Source organism: Amblyomma mixtum, chromosome 7 (assembly GCF_055824585.1).
Source record: "Amblyomma mixtum isolate Tamu chromosome 7, ASM5582458v1, whole genome shotgun sequence".
Lineage (NCBI taxonomy): Eukaryota > Metazoa > Arthropoda > Arachnida > Ixodida > Ixodidae > Amblyomma > Amblyomma mixtum.
This window is the reverse complement of record NC_143018.1, coordinates 21,111,919-21,134,475: the sequence shown is the minus strand read 5'-3', so window position 1 is coordinate 21,134,475 and position 22,557 is coordinate 21,111,919. Positions and strand designations below refer to the sequence as shown.

General features: G+C 47.1%; 3 protein-coding genes across 4 annotated transcripts in view; all 3 read left to right on the top strand.

Annotated features, from left to right (window-relative positions):
• Positions 1-22,557, top strand: part of DCP1 (decapping mRNA 1) — a 174,514-nt gene that overhangs the window by 6,896 nt on the left and 145,061 nt on the right. The window contains exons 4-5 of the mRNA XM_089551874.1: positions 1,897-1,963; positions 2,049-2,217. Of these exons, the coding sequence (XP_089408000.1) occupies positions 1,897-1,963; positions 2,049-2,217 (236 nt within the window). The remainder of the gene's footprint in view (positions 1-1,896; positions 1,964-2,048; positions 2,218-22,557) is intronic.
• LOC149335195 (uncharacterized) overlaps positions 1-22,557 on the top strand; it is a 72,187-nt gene that overhangs the window by 23,629 nt on the left and 26,001 nt on the right. The window lies entirely within an intron of this gene.
• On the top strand, positions 6,412-21,660 carry LOC149335197 (uncharacterized). 2 transcript variants are annotated; one of them, XM_089551872.1, is made up of 3 exons: positions 6,412-6,541; positions 16,537-17,739; positions 19,785-21,660. In XM_089551872.1, the coding sequence occupies exons 2-3, from the start codon at positions 16,574-16,576 to the stop codon at positions 20,725-20,727; spliced, it is 2,109 nt and encodes a 702-aa protein (XP_089407998.1). In that variant the 5' UTR covers positions 6,412-6,541; positions 16,537-16,573; the 3' UTR covers positions 20,728-21,660. The 2 variants fall into 2 exon arrangements, with proteins under 2 accessions (XP_089407998.1, XP_089407999.1); XM_089551873.1 differs by lacking the exon at positions 6,412-6,541 and adding an exon at positions 15,463-15,487.

Below are 22,557 nucleotides of genomic sequence, written 5' to 3'. Positions count from 1 at the left end.
CGCGGATACCTCTTTGACACATTTCAAATGGCGTGAGTTAGAAACACGATCACTCACAATGTTGATATGATGACATGCTGTCTGATCGGGAGGGCCCGAATTATTGCGTGCCAGTTTCGCGGCGCTTAAAGGTGCACTGAAGAGGAATCTGAACTTGTCTTTTTGCCGCGGGAACACAATCTACACGTTCCGAGCTTTCTTAGAAACGTCGATTTATTGCCCTATGTGGCCGCTTTCCCCAATTAAATCGAATGAACGCCTGGCTCCTGCCTTTTTTTTTTTTAATTCTCCCTCGTACGGTGGGCGGAGTCGACCAACGCGTGGAGTGCCTTTCAGCCAGTCCCGTGGCGGCTTGCCGCTCTGCCATCGGCGGAGTAATACGTAGTAGTCCGTAGTAGCAAATAGTCCGCGCGTATTTTTATTTCTGCGGGCTTATTTTGCGGCTATATTATCTGCGAATGAAACTATTTATTCATGGAAACCTAAAAAACAAAATAAAACGAAAGCAAAGCCTCCACAGAGCTGGCTAAAAAGGCATTCCATGCGTTGGTCGACTCCGCTCACCGTACAAGGGAGAATTAAAAAAATAAAGGCGGGAGCCGGACGTTAATTCGATTTAATTAGGGAAATCGGCCACACAGGGCAATAAGTCGCAGTTTCTAAGAATGCTAGGAACGTGTAGATCGAGTTCCCGCAGCAACAACACAAGTTCAGAATCCTCTTCAGAGCACCTTTAAGCACCCGCGCAGCGGGCCACCACGGAGCACGAAAAATACACTTAGACTTACGCGGGTGTTGGCAGGGACAACGCCAGCAGTCAGAATTATTCGGATTTCCGAATTAGTGGGAATCAAATTAACAGGGTTACACTGTATCTGTGCAGTGGCTTTGTGGCCGTGATGTTTAGCTGCAAAGCATGCGTTTAAAGGTACGGAACTGGCTAAGGCAGTTGCATTTTGATGCAGACATTAGAAACTCTAAAGGCCAAATCTGTCAGCATGGCCACGTGAAAGGATGTGCAGCCAAGCTCACTCTTTAGAGGAACAGTATTTACTGTGTTCGCTGCAAACATAAAAAAGCGATCTAGTTTCAGTGTGATAGGTGCCAAATTGGTCTGATAAGAGATCAAGGCTGGCTGCAGCGTACATTGGGGAAAAAAAATGTTCGGTTGTCAACTTGGTTATACCGAGCATAATGCGAAAGTACGGGCCCGAAGCCCCCGAAGCAGTATTAGTGGATGAAGAAGACAGTGTGCAATGCACAGCGCAAGAGTGGTTTGCACTTTAAAAGGAGCATTGTTTGGCCGGGGCGCGATAATGCGGTGTTGTCGCACAGCAGCCTGCAGAGCTGATCTGTTCATGCCACCACGGGTTCAACTCCCAGTCATGGATATTAACTTCATTTCTTTTTTAGCCGCCGTGGTGGCTCAGCGGTTATGGTGCTCGGCTGCTGACCCGAAAGACGCGGGTTCGATCCCAGCCGCGGCGGCTGGAATTTCTTTGGAGGAGAAATTCTAGAGGCCCGTGTACTGTGCGATGTCAGTGCACGTTAAAGAACCCCAGGTGGTCGAAATTTCCGGAGCCCTCCACTACGGCGTCTCTCATAGCCTTAATCGCTTTGGGACGTTAAACCCCATAAACCAAACCAAACCATCATTTCTTTTTTAACTTAGCGTGGGATCGCTGTTGCTAGGCAACGACGCAAGATTGAAAAATGATCAGATTCTTGGTTGGTGTGTGTGAGCATACGAGTGCTTTTACACTAAAAAGCTAGGGTTTGTTGTGTGCAGTTGTGTATGTAGTGTCAGGGAGGGGTTGAATGGCAGGCAGTACCAGTGTCCTGAGCTGCTTTTTGTGTTGCATGCCCACTCACTCTGTGCCTTCACACTGTGTGCAGCGGGCATCCACTGCATCTGGTTCTACGACACAGAGGAGTGCGAAAGGGTTGGAAGACTTTGCCAGAGGTGAGTGAAGACAAACCAGCGAGAGCCCTGCGCTGAGCTCTGACCCACGTGTGTGTGCCCTGCTAACCTGGTGTCTCGTATGCAGCCTAGCGAACACCGGCAGAATGTCCTCCAGGTCCAAGTACCGCCAGCGCTGCGCCTCCGAGAGTGACAGCCTGCACAAGGCCTCATTGGCCACTCCCAGTGGCCCGCAGAATGGTGCCACCAAGGACATTGTGGCCCTCTTGTCCAAGGCAAAGGACCAGTACAACATGGTGCGTGCATGTTTGGCAGGCATTCGCCGCACTTCAGAGTTCTTTCAACTTTTAGTCCTGAAATGAGTCTGCCGAGCCTCCATGGTCTGTGAAAATGTTTTTTGCATTTAAATGGACGCTGAGGACACATTGAGGTTGGTCTGTGTCGACAGACTATGACATGCTAACGAGACAAAGAGACCACTCTCACTAAATGCGTGACTTCAATAAGTAATAAGAATTCGTAATAAGCTCGTAATAAGTAATAAGCTTCGTAATAAGTAATAAGCTGCGCTTATCAAGCTGCGCTTATCAGCGCCTCCTCATTGAAACCATTTTGTAAAAAATATCAAGAAAAATATCAACTGTGCTTACCTGCGCATGAATTTCCTCGCGTGGCACGCTCCCTGATAGCTTCCACACGACAGCTGCCTGCTGCGATTACTACTGTGGTGTTAGTGGCCACATTTATTTGCATGTGCGCGGGGGACGCTTGAGAGGCCGCACCCGCTGAGATCGGTAGGTACGTATGTTCCTTCCTTCCTTCCTTCCTTCCGCATGCGCAGCTGGTGGCGCTGCACCAACTTATTATTACTATCACCACGACCATTACTGGCGTCTTACAGCTTTCCCCACGGCGCAGGCATGTGCCAAATAGAGCAGAATTCAGACTCCCGTATTCAGTGTGTATGGCACCGGCTGACCACCAAGTGGTGCCTACAAGGACGGAGAAGAACAGCACCACTTCAGTTTGTTTGCTCGTGTATTTTCAGTTATTAATACAACAGTACTACATACGACTCATCGGTCCGAAAATCCGGCGTCAACTGACCATACAGGAAAATCGGACAGAAATCCCCACGTAACCTCATCAATGTTTTGCACCAGCGCTAAAGCCTGAAAGCGTTTTTGGTTATGTAAAGTCTTTTCGTTTTATTTATGTTTACATTACCCCTCAGGGTCAGTGGCATTATAGAGGGGGAGTGGTAAATATTACAAAAACTGAGAGAAAAATACAAGTGTTTACATGAATGTTAAATAGCATCATAATATACAATGTAAAGCTCATGCTATGCGCAACTGCTCATAATTTTCAATGCCAGCAGCTTCTGCGAGAAGGTGGTCCCAGTCACGGGAAGTTCGCAGCAGGAATTACTGTGAAAAGCATTTCGTGTTGCATGACACAATTCTGACTTTGTGATTATGATCAATGCGGCGGGATACATAAATTGGCTGGTGGATGAGATGATGAGGTGAGGTGATCAGGATGAGATGAATTCTTGCACACATTGCATGTGTGACATGTTTGTGGATAGCCATTAGTTCTAATGCTGTTGGCAGTTTATGTTACCCTGTCCTCAAGAAACAGGGCTGGTGGGTTAAAATCAGTTTTAACATATTATCTTCACACTTCCCTGGCGCTGAACATGTTCAAGCACCAGGTCTTTTTGAAAGTAGGAAAGCGCCATCCGAAAGTTTACATTTTCTTTTGATGATTTCTTTGTATCTCGCAGGGAGGCATTATCTATGGACCTGGCCAGAAATCAGTGGTACGGTCGTGTGCAGCTCCGTTGGATAGAAATGGACAGAGAAGGCCTCGTTTCTGCCATGTCAGAACCGTTGCTGTGCCCCACCGAGCTGCAACTTCACACCAATGAGTTCTCGGAAGAGTCCTTCGCGGCTCTGTGTTCTGCACTTGCTCCAAGTCAATGCCTGAAAGACTTAAAAGTGTACCTATGGAACCGCACATCAGCGTATGTCGCAAGCCTGCGCCAAATGCTTGAGGAAAATGAGACTTGAGGTTTCTTTCACTGCATGCTGCTAACGAAGAACCAGGTTTCGCTGTGATGGCTTTACAAGGGCTTTTGTTGAACAAATCTATGACAGACCTTGCACTAGTTTGCGGTGAGATGAGCACCGAGTCTGCAGAGCTGCTTGCAACGCTTCTCAAGACAAATGAAAACCTTCATAAGCTGGTCTTGTCATGCGAACGTGGGCTGACTTCCGACAGCCTCGATGTCATATCCCGAGCACTACTTCAGAATCTTTTCATCACTGAAGTGATCGTTGTTCGCATAACTCCAGCTATCAGGTTAGCTATCCAGCGTAATGTGTCGTCCCTCCACCGTGCTGCTAGTTTCGTGCTGAGGCAGGATGTCGGAAAACCGTGCGCCGAAGCATTCGAGTTTCTCGAGTCAAAGGCATCCTTAATTCCGTGTGTCGAGTCAACCTCAGGAATGAGTGAAACAGAAGCAAAAACTGCTGTTCAGGCAGCGAGGAGGTTTACCTGGAACAATTACCTCTTCATCAACCGGATTGTATCTCGCAAACTGGAGTGTCATGCAGGTGAATGCACTCAAGCTCAATTTTGAGTGCTGGGTTGCCATCGCAAAACACCTCAAGGTTTCTGACGTCTATTATTGAGTGTTTGATAGCATCTTCAGCAGCAGGCCGTGAAATTATTCGTCCGAGTGTGGCTCTTCCTCACAACCAGTTTTACATAAATTCAGTCAGATCATGCACTTCTGTTTAGGATGCGACATCCGACTGGATTCAAGTCAAAACATGTTCATTCAATGAGTGCACATGACCACAGTGTTTAACTTTTTGGTGGGTGCATACTTTTATGCGTTCTTCACGTGAAAGCGAACATGCAATTCATTCACCAGACACTGATGGTGTCAAAGTTTGAAAAGTTGTGTTGTGATCACCGGTGATCTTCGCATTTGATTCTGACTTATGTTGTACACTATATATATTAAACGTTTCATTTCATTTTATGTTTCTTTTTTTATAATTGAAGGAAAAGCAGTCATTCTAAGATTTCATCGCTGCGCTGTAGCAGTTTCTATGTATTTTTCTCCTTTCTCAACTGCTTAGGAAAGCCTTTATAAGCACCAACTTTATATGCTTCTATGTACTTGGATTGCATAACCGTTATGTAGCTCATTGTTGAGTTGGTGTGTGCATGCCCGCGCGTGCTGAAAAAATAATCTAGCAAATCTTTCAGATGTGTGAATTAAACGGACGTATCTGCTTTCTGCAAGCCATACCGATTATAACCGAAATAGTGCTACTAGTTGGCGAATGAAACTCCAGCGCAGATTCCCTACTGGAATTTTGAGTCCTATATCCGAAAGCCATTTCAAAACATGAGATCGTATTCGAGTAATTTAGATTAATTTTGTGGGCACAAAACATATTCGTGAAGCAGATTGTATAGGCGCATATACAATTTACTATTAAAAAAATTCGAATAATCTCGCACCCCGAGTTAAGCAGGTTTTGGCTGACCAGACGTAAACAAGGATTCAGCAAAAATTTTAGGCACGAGAAAAGAAAATCTGTATTATTTGAAAATCTGTTTATTTTTCATAAAATAAAAAGCGAACAAAACCAAATTATCATACCTGAACAGTCCTACATGTTAAAGCAGTATGACAGTGTTGCGTTGCGCGCACATAGCTTTTATGCGTCGCTGGTGGCTTATACCAGCTCAAGCTGTCCATCAAAATACATCGCACTCAGCATAGATTTACAGGATATATGAGGCTATGGAGGCGTCTCGTTGGACAAGAAAATTAACTTACGTCCTGTTCAAATTTCATTTATTATTACTTAAGGCGAATTAATCACTAGCTTTTGCTTCAAAGTTCACATGAGGACTTCACCTGTCTTACGATTTTCCTGCTTTCAAACTTCTCAATTAGTTCAGTTGTAGCCTTTTTTTTTCAGTTTCTAAACTTGAATGTCATTCATCGCCTCGGAACAACCTTGCGTAATGCCGAGTTGGTGCATGCGGGATAAAATGTCTCCTGAAAATCTTTCAGATGTGTATGTGAGACTAACATATATGCTTCTAATGTGACCAAGGCTAGGTGATTGGTGTCGTGGCGCCGACAAGAAAAAAGGTGAATTCTTTTTGTCCCAGCGACATTTGTTATCACAAACAAGGCACCCCGTTTTTCAAGCGGTATCCGCTGTGGTCAGCGTTATCAAGGCGCGCCTGTGGGTTACGGCACCTAGGTATACTGGCGTTTCCTGGCGTCAAGTAGGAGAGAAGCTTTATCTTACACAAAGATAAGATGGTTATTTCATCACCAACAGTATATGGACCGTTCTATGAAGCAACCGGAAAAACCTCATCCACCGCTCGTCAGCGTGGATAACCGCTAAGTGTAGGCGAATGAAAAGAGCTCCATAGGTGCACGCTTACTTGGACTGAGCCAAGGATGGCCCACGTAGGCTGAACCAAGGAGGTGCTTGCTGCCGCTGAACTATCCAAGCTCAATCATTTCGGGGATTGGTTGTGGACTACTCCTGATTTTAACTTCTGCCTTTTAAGGTAAGCATCGATATCAGCTGTTTTACTGGTAGTCAGATATTATTTTTCACTCGGCGCCCGTATGATTAGTACGCAGGGTACTCAAGGTGCTCAAGCTACGCCTCTATAACTATAGAGTGATACAGAACCACTTGAGAGTGGCGAACAGCAGCGGGATTTGATATCCTGTCAGGAAATTTGTTTACCATCGATTTACTGTCACCAGTTACACCGTATTGGTTTGGAATAAAACAAACAATCGCGCGTTATCAGTGGGTGTTGTCTCCTGTACACAGCACTGCGCTAAGCCTTATGGGCAGTTCTGCGTCGTAAGATTTTGGAGCGCTTGTGACGTACGGGACAAAAAAGAGACTTCGGTGCAAAGCGGCCGCACGCATGGCTTTTAAAACGTTAGTGGATGGTTTATTCGAACGAACTACGGGACGATCAGACAACTCATGCCACAATTCTGAGGAAGCAGTTGGATTTACTCTCGATGATAACTTTGTTGTTTTTTTCTACACTGAACGATTTTACTATAAGATGGGGCTTCATAAAAATGACAATTTTCCTGCAGGGCGAGGGAAGGACAGCGGTAGGATGTTTTTTACTAATATACAAAATCACTATAAAACCTCAAATGCATTGAAAATCATGAAATTTTTGGCTTCGGCCCATGTATACTGTCAAAGTATGCAAAAGAAAACGGAACACAAAGTTTTGGTTTGGTTTATACGTTTTTGAAGTCCTAAAGTGACTCAGGCTAAGAGGGACGCCGTAATGAAGCGCTCAAACAGCACAGGCATAAGCCAATCCTCCGCATGAGATGGTCGAGGTCATTTTGAGGTGCACAAGAACCAAGAAGTTGCCATCGTGTAACCACCCCTTTCTTGGAAGCCAGCCCTTCTATTAGCTCGCTCTTCAATGGCCCATCTCACGTGCGCATTGTAAAATATGTTTCGGACTTCAAAATACGCACCCTTTTTTTCTTAATTACGATGACATCTCATCAACACGAACAGTCACGTGACCATGGATTTACGAGTTGTCTGTAGAGCCAGGCCAGGCCTTCATCAGCACCTGCACGCAAGGACTACCCATTCAGCACAGTGGGCATTTTAGATTTACAAGCTCGAGCCGCCAGCTGCCTGCTATAGCTGGCTGGCAGCAAATTCGTTTCTGACAGGAAGTCACACCGGGGTCGGGCTGCCAACAGCAACGTCTCGTTGCAGCGCACTGCACAGTAGGAATAGGCTCCTTTGGATGCTGAAGAAATGAATGAAGTTATTCAGCGAAGCCGCTACTGCAGAAAAAGCAGCTATTACGCTTCGGTACGACAGAAACATGTGCACTTCGGTGCGTTGTGTGCTGTTGTGAAGCGCACGCGTATGTTTCCAGAGACCCTCAAAAGCATGCGACAAGCAGTCGCACTCTGGAGTCTTCCATTCCTCATCTCATCTGATCGAGGGTGTCGAGGGTCAAATTGCGCGTGCATTGCTCATCAGACGACACGCCGGGTTCTCGGTGGGCTTACTACGTATAGTAAATTAGATACGACCGCTGACAACCCATGTGATTGACTCTGGTACGGTCCCTGTGATTTTTACGTTCGTGAATTGTGATTCATGTGGGTTGTGAGAGGAAAAAAAGGAAGGATATATGTTCCTCCCAACCGCAATCTCTCGTCTGCCATAGTTCACGCGTAATCTGAACGAACAGATATTGAATGTCTTTCTGGCGAAACCATGTAGCGTTAACGCAGAGATAGCCATAGCTGCAGATCGCATCTGTAGGCTACAGCTCCGCCGTAGGGAAAGAGCTTACGAATGAAAGGCGCCACAATCCACATAATTGCGTGAGGATTATTGCTCTAATTAAGTTGGCGCAATATGAAGCTAGCTATTTTGCTCCTGAATCGCGAACAAAGGCTCACGGCATTCTACGCCGCTCAGAGGATGTGCACTGTGGGCCAGCTGAAACAAGCGTCTTCGTAGCGATGGAGATCGAATACAACCGCACGAAGCATGGCAGTCCTTCCAGTCTATATCAAAATGGCCGCACGCGCTTCTCACTTCAATAGCCTTTCGCTGCCCTCCCCGTCGTCTGCTTGCTTCCCCCTGCTGGTCGCTAACCGGAAGTGGGAGGAGCACCCGAGAAAAAAAAAGCGTACGTCTCGGTATAGTACACTATAGTCTCGGCAGCCAGAGGTTTATAATCAAAGAGACCCAGTTGTTTCCAAACGGCCTGGGTAAGTGTTCATTTTAAATTCAGAGATTACCCCCTGCTTCCAGAAGTGACGGTTTGACAGTCCAAACCCTCTGCCGCAGTGAAAACGCGAACCACGTGCGCGTTTGTAAAACGAGTTTTCGTAAGTCGCTTCCGACGGACGGGCCACCTAAAAGCAAGGGTGTCGCGATTCCGAGCACACGATTTGAGAACTGTAGTCTTGGGCGCAGAAAACGTGCGCATCTTTGAGTTTTTTTATCGAAAAAGTGCGTCGCGATCGCGAGTGCCGTCGCAAGGTATCCTCCCCGCTAAACCAATTGCTGAAACTTCGCATATCGCGTGTTGCGTAAATCAGAGAAAATCGAAAAAAAAATATCTCGGCCTAACCGCACGTTTGTTAGGCCGGCAAGCAATGCGCGCAACATCAAGCCTGGACCTGCATAGCGAGCAACGTAAACGGCGGGGCTCAAACAACATGCGAACGAGCCCGACTGAAACCAAGCCGACACGCCGCGCAATGCGAGCAACATTAAACCTGCACTTCAGCACGGCTTTCGTACCCGCTAGCGAACGAGCCAATTTAAAATCATGCCAAACGGCATTTAGTGCGAAGAAACACTGCAGCCGCTGGCGCTTCACACCAAATCATCCGAAAAAACGACTGACAACTGAAAACGACCACTTATCTCACAAAGACGCGGATCCACAACATTATTGCAGTTTGCCCGGCCGATCCTGTGCTGCCAAACCTTTCGGTGAGCCGCGTTGCTTTTTCTGGAAGGAATTACAAAAAATGTTGCCACTGCCACCTCGGTTGTTGCATCTATACGCGCAATAGAAGCTCGGCATCGCCGCAACACGTAGACGCCGTCAAAGCTTAAAAAAAAAAAACGCTTCCCGCCAAAACTGTTGCACAGAAAGAAAATGAAGCGTGACTCCCAGCCCCGGCAATGGCGCCGGTGGGCGCCGGCGTCTGCTGCGGAGCCAAAAAGCGCGCGCTAACACGTGACTACGGCGCCTCGTCCAATGGGAGGCTCGATTCTCCGGCGGCGCGTCAGGAGAGGAGGAGTGTAGGAAAGTTCAAAGCTTTTCGCTACATTTAGTTGATGATGATGATGATGATGTAGCCTTCCCTTTGTAACGGGCGGGCGCCTACCAAAGGTGCCCTGGCTGGATAGATACACACATAAAAACACCACTATCACACGCGAAGCGGCAAACACACACGCAAATACCGACGAAACAGTACTGGTCTAATGTCGCACCAGCGTCCACCACTCTGTCAATCGGCGCTTCGTCGCTGCAACTGCCGCATGGTTTGCCGCATCCGCTGTACAGCCCTCGTTCGAAGAACGGAAACCCAGCGCCTGCGGAAACGTAGCGCCCTCGTGCGGTGGCGTTGGCAGCTTCTCGCAGAGTAGGATGATGTGCTCCGTTGTTTCGTCGTGCTCTCCGCAGGCTCTGCACTGGGTGCATTCGAATGTAGTGTCGAAGCGCTTGCGGTACACAAGCGTTTGCATGGCACCCGCGCGTGCCTCAAACAACAGGCGGCTGCCTACACTGTTGTCGTAGAAGCTCTCAACGCAGATGTCCTGCTTGGCTGCCTGGTACACTTCCAGTGTCGACTTCCCCTCCATGGCAGCCCTCCGCGCCTCTCGCTCCTGCGCATGCACTTGGGTATTAACTGCATTGGCCCATTTCCTCACGTTGTCGGCTTGTACTTCACTTCTGAAGAAGCCGAACTTGCGACGAAGGTGTTGGAGCCGCTTCACCCATGTAGTCCGCAGGCAGTATTGACTTACATAGTCAAAGACTCTGCGCGCCCATCGATTTTTGTGCATCAGGCGCAGCCGGCCGTCGTAGGCTATTTTGCTTCTTGCCTCGCGAGCCTCGAAGGTAGACCAACCGAGGTCTCCCTGCACTGCCTCGTTAGCCACCCGCCCATGACACCCCAGCGCCAGACGTCCCACCGCTCGTTGACCACGCTCGAGCCATTCACTTGTGGGCGCTGTCACGCAGATAACTGAGTTTGCAAATGACAGTGCGGGCACATGAACTGCCTTCCACAGCTCGCGGACCATAACAAATCGATTGCAGCCCCATAGGCACCGCCTTCTCAATATGTTTCCCGCTCGCTGCGAAGCTTGTTTCAAGTGTTCCTCATGTTTTGCAGCATATTCTGGCTGCGTGCTGAACCTAATGCCTAGGTATCGGTATTCCGTTGCCATCTCGAGGACGTCCCCGTTTGGTAGGTGGACCAGCTGCTCGGCGTCCAGCGGCGCTGAAAAACACAGCACCGCCGACTTCTTTGAGTTGAAGCTCAGGCCAAGTGGCGCCATGGTCTCAGCGCATATGTTGATGAGAGCCTGGAGGTCCGCATTGGTCTCTGCCATTAATACTACATCATCGGCAAAGACTAGGCCCGGTAATATCCATCGGTCATTTACACCACCGCTGATGTAGCTTAGCGTGAACCCCAACTGCGCTTCCAACAGCTTGCGCTCCACCCCTGCAGCGTACAACATATACAGAAGAGGGGACAACGGGCAGCCCTGCCTCAACCCTTTCTGTACGGCCACTGGCTTCGAGCTGACGCCGCACACTGTGGCCACCACTGTGCAGCGTGCATAGAGGCGACGAAGCACGTCGATCCAGGCGGAGGGCATTTCCAATGACTCTAGGCGTTGCATTAGAGGCTCATGTGGTGCGCTGTCATACGCCTTCGCCACGTCCATAAAACAGCAGGTCAGCCCACGAGCTTCCCTTCTTGCAACCTCAATACACTGGGTGAGGACAAAAATATTATCCTCCAGCCGCCGGTCTCGACGAAAACCATTTTGGAGCTCCGTCAGATGCCCATTTTGCTCCGCCCAGCCACTCATCCGCACTTTTAACACCTGCGTAAACACTCTGTACATTACGCTTGTCACTGTCAGAGGCCGGTAGTCACGCAGAAGGCCGCTGTCCCCACCCCTCTTGGGAATCAGTGTCACTCTTGCACGAAGCCAGTGTGCTGGTATCGGTGCACCTTCCAGAATGTCCCCGAAGATATTCGCCATTTGTTTTCTTGACTGGGCACCGAGGCACTTGACGAGGCCAGCGGGGATGCCATCCAAACCGCAGGCTGTACGCGCGCTGATTTTGCCAATGGCCCTGTCGACCGCTCCACTCGAAACCGTCCAATGCCTGTCGTCCGGAGGTCGTGAGGGTGTTTCCACGCCTTCGAAGACGTATGGCGTGCCATCAGTTGCGTATAGCTGCCTCATGTGGTCTGTCAGTATGCGGTGGAGATCGCCTGTCTTTCCCGTTTCTTCATCTCTGATCAGCGGGTCTGGTGTTCTGCCGTCCATAGACGCTACGTACGACCAAAATTTAGCTGCTCCATTATTACCAGCGGACTTAATCTCTGCGAGCGTCTGCCGATCTGCCTCGGCAATCTTACGCTGTATCATTGCCTGCATTTCGTGCTTGCGTTCGAGGTAGGTGCCCCAGGCTGCAAGTGCTTCATCCGTGGTCAGCATCTTCAGAGCATAGCGGTGATGGCGGTTTGCAAGCCTTCGCGCTTTATAGGCAGCTTTCACCTCATCATCCCACCACATTTTTCTGGACCGTCCTCCTCTCGAGCGGGCCAGAGTCTCATGCCTTGCCATGGTGCTACGCAGTTCAGTCACGTACTGGTCGTATGTCGCGGACTCTTCGCGGGCCAGGCTTTCTTCGAATTCTTCTGCGACAGCCTCGTACGCCTTGATGGGCAGGAAGCGCTTGGGAGACCGCCTGCGATTCCGTGGCGTACTGCGCCTAGCGGAGGTTGTAAAGTCAAGTCGTATGCGGTTATGGTCGCTTCCAAGGCTGTACGGCCCTCTTCATCTATGTGCACGCGACACATGAGGGAAGCTAGGCGCCTGCTGACAAGAGCATAGTCTATGCAGGTGCGACTCCCCCGAGCACACCACGTGAACGCACCTTGGCAGTCCGCCCGCAGATTAGTGACCTCCAGTGAAAGGTCCTGAGCCAGAGTCTGCAGGAGCTCACCATTGGGATCGGTGTACCCGTCCAGCTCTTGGATGTGCCCGTTGAAGTCACCGAACCCAATAATTTCCTTGTCGAGTGCCCAGCGGCTTGCATCTGCTTTGATGCATTGAATGATGCTCAAATTCGCTTGATATTGGTCTGCTGCCCCGCCTAGGTACACGACACACACGGCGACCGGGGTACCAAGTATATGCCCGGACACCCATGTGTGATCAGCACAGGGCCCCCCCCCCAGGTGCATAGTGTTGGTATCGCCATCTGATGTCATTCACAGGAACGCGCGCTGTTAGATGGTATAGTTCTTGTTTCTCCGGAAGGCCGGCAGATGGCGCCACGGGTGCCATTGTTGTGGAAACTTGTTTTATTATGTTGCCGCCGCAGCCGAAGAGGGTTTAAAGGGATACTGAACCAAACTTTTGGAGTTGCTCTTTTACATGTAAACAAGAGCTTGACTAGTAAAATTGATAAATCCGACAAGCATTTTAGCGAAAAAGGCAGATAACACGTTTTTTTTTCGCGATTTATTGCCGTATCGTTGCACCTGGCGGCCGCCTGTGGAAGCTGCGACTAGACGTCATTACACCCAACGTTAGTTCCATTAACGTTCATTACACCCGCGCGCCCACCGTTTCCGCAAAAGCACGATTGCCATCGCTACTCGCGGCTTTTCCAGTTTTAGTTTTGCGTCGGCCGCTCCTTGTCTGTCTGTCGTCTGCTCACGGCGTACACAGATATGTCAAGACGTTAATCGATGCTGTCTACATACCATAACCGTATGCACGCTTATGTACGCTAAATGCAGCTATTTTTTTCCGGACCTTACGTCATTTCTAACATTAGCACGTTTAGACGATGTTTAGACTAGTGGCGCCATCTGGTGGGGAACCATTGTTGTCAACAAACCACCGCTCCTCAAGCCAAAAGGGGGCAGAATCGTCATTCTAAATAACAAACAAAGCAAATTTATTACTCGTACGTTTTCTTATCGGCGAAAGGAGACGAAGCGAAAGACCAGTGGCCCATTTATGGCCACTGAACGCACTGAAGAAGGCAGTTACAACGTCGAATCAAGTCCGAAGCGAGGCTTCAAGCATCGAAGGGCGCCGCCATATTTGTCGCCGCGGGAATGCAAGCGAGCGGGGTGCCATGACGTCACGCTCTCGCCATCGCGCCAGGCGGGAGGGCTTGGCGCGCGCTCGTGAAACATCGAAAATAAAACCATCCGCTGAAAAATATGCGCAGTGACGACTAGATTTCGGTGTAATGACATTCCGAGAATCTATTTTCAGTGTTTTTGCTCAATTTTAAGATTTTGCTTCAGTATCCCTTTAACCATGGAAGGAAAAAAAACTCGGGGGGGGGGGGGGAGCGTGACGTCACCCGGCTAGAGTTCGCAAGCCGAGTGTTTATGGAGCCGTTTTCTCCCTCAGTTTTTCGTTCTCCCAGTCAGCCCTTTATGTTTTGATTCTGGTATGTTTTAGTGCCCGCGTGGCGCGGAGCGTCTACAGCAAGGAGGTTGACCTACAGTCAGACTCATGCGCGTGCGCAGCTGGGTTAGATTTTACCGCACGACATCACGTGGCGTGATCACGGGGGAAGGGGGGGGACAAACTTTTTTTTTTACTATATATAACTTGTTAAGACTAGGCTTCAAGGTTGTCGCCGGACGCTCTCTCCTCACTTTTTTTTTTGCTCCATGGGTTTAACGAATAATTCCTACCAAAAAAAGCACGTACAGAGGGCAAAACACATGTCTAGAATGACCGAACTGTGCGTTGCGCGGCTCCCAAAGCCTCTGAAACCAGGAAGGCAAAGAATGACGATCAAATCCTATGAGTTGAACTGCACATGCTTATATCCAGACTATTTTTTATCAAATGTTATATCGCGTGTTCAGCCCGAAACACTCCCAAAATGTGTTCTAGACAAGCGTTTCGCCCTATATCTCACAACTGTAGCAGAAAGCGAAACTGACCTCCAAACGCCAACTCTTTGCGACATGCGGGCGCTATCACACCGTTGGTATGGCCCAGATAATTTTAGGGTGAAAGCCTTACTAGCCCAATTAAGAGAAAAGCCAGCGGCGTCTGCAGATGGTACAGAAAATATCAGCGATGGCAAGAAAAATGGTGTGACATCAAGCGGCTGTAGTACGCACACAGAGCGCCGAAATTTCAGCTTGCCGTATACGTTCCATCCCTCTTATAAGCCCACAACTGGCTGACCGCAACGTTCTGCCAATATTCCAGACTACATTCGCACCACAATGTTGAGCAACCGCTCGTCCCACAGCACTCCGCGTAATGTCCTACGATTTCTCTTTGCATGTTCTAGTCAAGTTGGAGATTAGCTTGCGACAGGGATTCGAACCGATGACATTGCACCTTAAGTTGTATGCTTGCCCAGACTTCTCCTCTTACCTTAGGGCCCCGGTGAGGTGTCCACCGGGATGTGAGACAGTTACTGAGCCCTTTCCTTCCCTCAAAACATTTTTCGTGTCAACATTTGTCAACTTGTGCTTGCAATTTATTTTATGTACGTACTTTATTTTTGTGACCCATTATTACTATCTGTTCTCCCCCATATGTAATGCGCCAACAGGGCTCTCAAGTGTTAATAAATGATAATGCCCACAGTGGCATCTGCAGCGTGCTGATGCTGGTGATTACAACACCATGGGTTCCTGAGCATCCCCGCATGAAGATGATGGTGAGCAGTGCGTCACCACGGACCCGCGCACCTGCGCTTACCGTGCGTGGCTCAGCCATGTCCGGGGAAAAGGGGATCCTGGTGGTTGAGCCGATGCCGAGTGTTTGGACCTTTTAGGGCCCCTCGGGGAAGGCAACACACCAGTTTATTCCCAGCTTCCCGTAAACGGCACCTTCGGCCTGACCCGACGGAGAGAAATCGGCAGTCACCTTTTCCTGTCCTCCCCTCCGTCTTTCACTTTCATATCCCTTGATCACAACTCTCCTGTCTGCTATTCACGTCTTGGTTTTTCCTTTTTCCTGGTGTCTGGGATTAACCTTGTGTGATGATCTACCCCGAGTTTCGTCATATTGGATATAGTTGTGGTGTACAGCTGACGTGGGTAGGACTTGCGAGTTCCTGTCCCTTCCCTTCATTGGGCTCCATGGTGGGCGGCTGGCACCGTGGCAGAACAATAGACATATTTCATGGCTCCCCCTTCAAAAAAAAATGATCGCCCTCAAAAAAGTGTGCGGACCTATATGACAGCGAAGTACTTCCAGGAATCCAAAGAAACTTTCCCGAATTCCACGTTCTCCACAGCGAAGAGACAAATAAAACATCCCGAACAATATCTCCGTTTTGGTAGCAAAAAGCCTGATCGATGCATTGGGCACGGGTTACAAGCTAAAAAAAAATGTTGACACACCGTGTTGTGCATGTATTGCTCATGTATTTCACAGGTCTTTTTACCTAAACACTGCTAGGGGTAAATATCAGAAATTAGCTTTTAATTACGAGTAGCCCCTGTAGTAGTGGCATAAAAATTAAAATCATAAACGGAAAATATAAGCATAGATGCTCTGTGGCCATAGTACAACAGGCGTTCCTAGCAAATTGCTTGGATTCCTTGGATTCTCTTGACCGGGATGTTTTACAGCATCAGCTAGTCTCACATATATCATTAAATAACTGGCGTCAACGCCGTTTTTGTTTTACCTCATGTAGCCAATGCAGTTCTCACTTTGAATCTAACGCCTTACCAAGATGTCACTATGCTTTCTTCGCAGAGGTACGTGGGAAGGAGACCTTTGGCATGCACGCAGTATGAATGAGGGGCGCTGGAAAGAAAGGTTGTCTAAGTTGGATCTTGAACGCGAGTGCTCAGCATCAGAGGGCACCTGTTGGCTTTGTGACGAACTCGAAAACTGGAACAGTATCCTAAATGCTGTACAACTTGACCTCGATGAGTGGCAAGTAGGAAAGCTGCAACTTCGAACTACACAAGGATGCCCCTTGGAAGACTTCGAGAAGCTGAATACTTCATACAATGCAGCTTTTTTCTTGGCATGGCTACCAAAAAAGCACAGTTGTATCGATGCAATCAGCCTGGGAAGAGGCTGTCCGCATCCGCATGGCACCACTCTTCCTGACTCCATCACTGCACATGTATCGAATTTGCGTCACGTCTCCGTAACGGGAGATGCATCTTTTGATTTTGCTACAGTCCTCGATGCTCTGGCCCCTATACAGCAACTGGAATCCCTTAAAGTTAGACATATGGTCACATTTAGCAGAAGGTTGGCTATAAAGCTGGCTGAAATTCTATCGGCCAACTCCAGTTCGGTCAAGACAATAGCCGTGTCGGCAGCCATCATGTCTTGCCTTGCCTCCGACATTCTTGTGAATGGCATTTCGAAGTGCAAGAACCTCCAGCAGCTAACATTGGGTTTTAGTTTACAACCTGCCGGGTTGAGAGACTTCGTGACTTTTTTGCGGTCTACACAGACGTTGCATACGTTGCATCTACCGGAAGAGATTGTAAGTAATGGCTGCACCACGGAATCAGATGAAGACGACGACTTCCTGTTGGAAGATGCATCGCTCGAAGTACTGAATGACGATTTCTTCGAGGATCCCTTCACAAAGATTCTGACAGAACTTGAAAACAACAATGCAGCGTCTTGCCTGACAATATCCGGCTGCGACACGGACCCCATTCACATTGACTCTCCCATGGGGGCTCTGCTCAAGTCAGTGTTGTCCAAAAATCGAAGCCTTCGTTCATTGTCACTGCAAGGTTGCTATATTGACAGTGACGGTGCTCAACAAATAGCTGAAGGGCTTCTAGAGAACATCACACTAGAATGTCTTGATGTGTCTGTCTCCGATGTGGAGACTTCGCCAGTGAAAATCCTCTGCAGCTCATTGAAGCAAAATAAGTCTTTGAGCCTTCTGAAGATCGGCTTCTGTAGATCAACACCAAGTGAACGGTAAGTCTGATATTATTTAAAGATAATCTAATACTGTCTACGCGTTTATTGCACTTTCTTTAAACAGTTAGAATGGTTGGACGCAAATGAAGTTAAGGTTATTACAGAATCTGTTGCATTTCGAGGAAAGAATAAACCAAGTTTTTAGGAAAATAAGGACTGAGAATGGCTATGTCGGGAAATCGCAGCTCAACTGCATTTTTTATCAGCACGCATTAAATGAGAAGGAAGACTTTCACAACAGCGAGCTGAATATGATGTCGAAGAGTGCGCAAATGATTATAGTAGGATAGAACTTAAAAAAAAAAACTGCAGTTGCTAACACTGAGCCATGGTCCGCAGCGTCCTCCATTACACTGCTAGCCAATGACAGCAGTAAACGATATCGGCTTTTTAATGTGCGACTTTATTAAACGAGCCAGGTATCAAAATTCTAGAGCTTATCATTTTTTTTCTTGTGATTAGTTTTAACTGCGGACTACTTTTTTGTCGTGGAAGAATTGTGTGCAGCAGTCCTGAATGTGGATGGAGCTTGACTGCAGATTTAAGCCGTATGTGATTATAGTGCTGTTTTCTTCTGCCTTCCAGTCGGTAGCATGCTTGCCTTTAGTATTTTTGCTCAGAAATGTGTTCCCTATACCGTTTAACTGTGGCGCAAGAATTTGAATTCCATGTTGTTTTCCTTACATACTTAGCGAGTAGGACACAGATTGTGAGCGTGTTTTGTATTATGGTATACTACGTTTACGTTGAGCTGATATTCGATGCCTAGCTGGAGCAGTGCTATTCTGCTGAAGCGCAAAATTGTACAAACATTCTTATTTAGCCCTTTGCGGCCAGGCTTATTAGGATTCGTGCACGCGACTTTTCAAAAATTTTCTCAAAAAGTCTTGCAATGTTTTCACGTAGTGAATGATGTCAGCGAAATTCCAAATCCCAGCTGGAAACAATGGCATGGCCATGCAGTGTTTAGAAAAAATAATCGTTTTTCCAAGCCAAGCTAATATAGACGGATGTTGCAAAGTTCTATGACGCGCCTTTGAAGTGCTGTCTGGTGCTGTCGTTTATTTTTCCTGGACCGCGGGGGAACGTTTTAATAAAGGGCACTGTTCCTGAATTTTAGTTCCGGGAGCAGCTTCGGATGATAAGGAAAATAATTAATTGATCGTAAATGTCTTATAACCGCATGAGGGTGAAAATATGTGAGCGTAAATGTGTGCGCCGTGTGTTTTGAGCTATTATGCTGATTTTGTGATATAGATGTCTAGCTCAGGCATACAAATTTTCTCGATAGTAAAACATAATGCGTGTTTGAAAGAATTAGATGGAGAATAAAAATCATTTGACCAAAACCAATTAAAATAATTGAGCTATTATGCTGATTTTGCGATATAGAACTCTAGTATAGACATAGAAATTTTGAGATTTTTTTTGGTAGTAGAGTGTAATACGTGTCAGAAAGGGTTAGATGAAGAACGAAAATCATTTGGCCATAACCACTCAAAATAGATTTGGAGTTTTCTTCAATGCTTTTATCTTTATAACCTTCATGTCGCGATAATCTTTTAATGATTCTCCAGAAGATTTGCAACTGCTTTTATCCCTTGTGCATAAGTAACTAGAGAGAATTTCATCTTCAGACGACGCTTATTTACACGGAAGTGTGTAGTGCAGTAGTTTCCGTTCTGCTTTTTGAAGGACGGAGATCTCTACATGTCCAAACACTGACCTGAGTTTTTAAAGGACTTTTTCACTTTCCCTCAGTTACTCAATATATCTATTGTATTCAGATTGAAAGTGCAGTTGGACACTCGAACTCTCGCCCTTGTTTTATTTGTGCCGTGATTGTGCATAACCATCGGTTTTCTGTGTTGTACACTTCTTAAGTGGTCCCTTCTTTAAGTGGTTTACAATGTTTTGCAGCCTATTATCCGGACAATCCTGTTGTACTGTAAATGTCTTACCGTTGATTGGTCGTTCCTGCGTGTACACATTACCAGTTCACCAGTTTTTTTTTCTTTTGCTGATTTGTCTTTGTCTTGCAGGCAGGCATTGTCCACGGAGCTAGCCCGAAACCAATGGTACGGTCGTGCGCAGCTTCGCTGGATAGACATGGACACCCAGGGCCTCATCTCTGCCATGTCGGATCCGTTGCTGGGTCCCACTGAGCTGCATCTTCACACCTATGAATTCTCTTCCGACTCTTTCTCCGCCCTGTGCTCTGCACTGGCTTCCAGTTATTGCGTTAAGGAGTTATCAGTCCACCTGTGGGAAGCCACTTCAATGCACGTCGCCTCCCTGCGCTCAATGCTTGAGAAAAATGATTCTCTGAGATCTCTCGCGCTGAGTGATGGGTACAGAAAACCTGGCTTCGCTGTAATGGCATCGCAGGGCCTTCACTGTAACAAGTCCGTCACAGACCTTGCACTAGTTTGCGGTGAGATGAGCACCGAATCTGCAGACCTACTTGCAACGATTATCAAGACAAATGAAAACCTTCATAAGCTGGTCTTGTCATGCCCACGTGGGCTGACTCCTGACAGCCTCGATGTCATATCCCGAGCACTACTTCAGAATCTTTTCATCACTGAAGTGAACGTTGGCTGCATAACTCCAGCCATCAGGTTAGCTATCCAGCGTAATGTGTCGTCCCTCCACCGTGCTGCTAGTTTTATGCTGAGGCAGGATGTCGGAAAATCATGCGCCGAAGCATTCGAGCTTCTCGAGTCAAAGGCATCCTTAATTTCGTGTGTCAAGTCAACCTCAGGAATGAGTGAAACAGAAGCACAAACTGCTGTTCAGGCAGCGAGGAAGTTTATATGGAGTAATTATCTCTTAATTAATCAGATTGTATCTAGCAAATTAGAGTGTCATGCAGGAGAAGGCACTCAAATAGACAAGCTCAATTTGGAGTGTTGGATTGCCATCACAAAACACCTGAAGGTTTCTGATGTCTGTCATTCGGAGCACTTGAAAGAGTTTCAATGACAAGCAGACAACATACTTGCTGTAGCTTTTTAGTGAGAATAGGTGATTTGTATTACTGGAAACAAGCACCATAAAAGCAACGGAACCTTTCGATTAGGCTCACTTATGTGCACATGTGTCCTGAAAACGAAAATGTCAGCTTATTGGAAGATGGACACAGGACTCATGACATTTTACACGATAGCAAATACAGCTCGTTCAGTGCAAAAGCCATCGGCGTAGTCGGCATCGCATATTGGAAATAATCGAGGGCTGCGTAAAAAAAATTGCATCACAACCGTTTGCCGCAGAATATTCCGGATGGTGTCATGAGATTCAGCGCTTCGTAAACCATAAACTTACGAGTTAGAGCCTAGCTGCGGCAGGGACTCGAACCGGCGACCTATAATCGGGGCCATGTAAAAAAATCACATCATGGTAATGTGTATTTCTACTTATTGATGATTGATTGATGTGTGATAGGCGATGACAAGTTAATGAAATCATTGTAAATAATTAATCGATTAATCAAAAAAATGGAAAAAGGGGGTTCAAAGTTATCAAAATGGTCAGAATGAAAAGCCAATGCTTTTGTGCTAATTAAAAAAAAATTGAGTGTAATTCATCAATAAGTGAAACAATTGAAAAAAAATGCGCTGAAAGGTATCAAATTGCTCAGAATGGAAAGCCTAACCCACTGCACTATCGCATCATACCCTTAAGGCAGAGGTTAAGTGTCATCTCCAATTTTTCAATCTCATTCAGCTCTAAGCGAGTGCTTGCACATCGCGGTGCTCGACGCGGAGCACATCCGCATGCTGTCCCGTACGTCTAGTTCTCAAGAACAGTGCCAAGTTATTTGTGTATTCTTTGACATACTTGTTTCCTTTATGAGCGCCGTAAGATTCTCATGTCACCTTGTTTGCTCGTTTTAATAAACGTCTGTTCTATCAACTGCAGTGGCTTTTGCGTGGGTGGTTGAGGGGCACGATAGGAGCACGACAGTGATCTGTCGCGCAGCCACAAAATTTGTGTACATGTGCCTATATGCATTACATTTTTTGCATCTCCTTCAAAAACATTCAGATAGAAATGCAATCTAGGAATAAATACTGCATAGAAATGAAATAGTTTGAGAAAGTTTTAATTAGCAACACAAAAATACAAAAAGAGCAAAAGCAAGCTATACAGAGAATGTACACTGAATGATATAAATAAAACCGTTACCTGCAAAAGCTACAAAATCCAATATGTAATCCAATATCAGAGTTCATGAACACACTAAATCTCAGCTACGCAATAATCCAATATCTAAGCTCCGATATCAGAGTAAGCAGAATTTCAGCGTTGCTTGCACACGGAGCACTCATATAGGGTGGAAAGGTGAGCGCAGGGTTTGCTGAATTACTGACATTAGCTACATCAATCAGTGTCGTGTGGCACGACCTACAGAGGCTGTCTGCGCGGATAAACGCCTGCCAGAACTGTAATGAGCGGAGTTGTATATCACACAGAGTCGCTTTCGTGCTTACCATAGCATTTTTTTTTTAGACATGCCTAAATACGAAGCTCGACTGCCTATTCTACTAACCGAGTGCCCTTCTTTCATTCACCGAACTGCAATGTTTGGATAATAGAGCAAACGACCTCGCATTTGACACCTATAGTTAACGACTAGCGTCAAGCCCGTCAGGTATTCTTTGTTAGCACGACTGCAACAATTATCATTTTTAACGTCACCTAGTTTATTAATTAACCACCAGTTTGTGCAGTTTGGAAGGCAGTGGTAAGTCAGCTTTGAGTGAAGGCGCCAACCCAGTCCAGCGATGGCGTAGAGGTGGAGCATCCGCC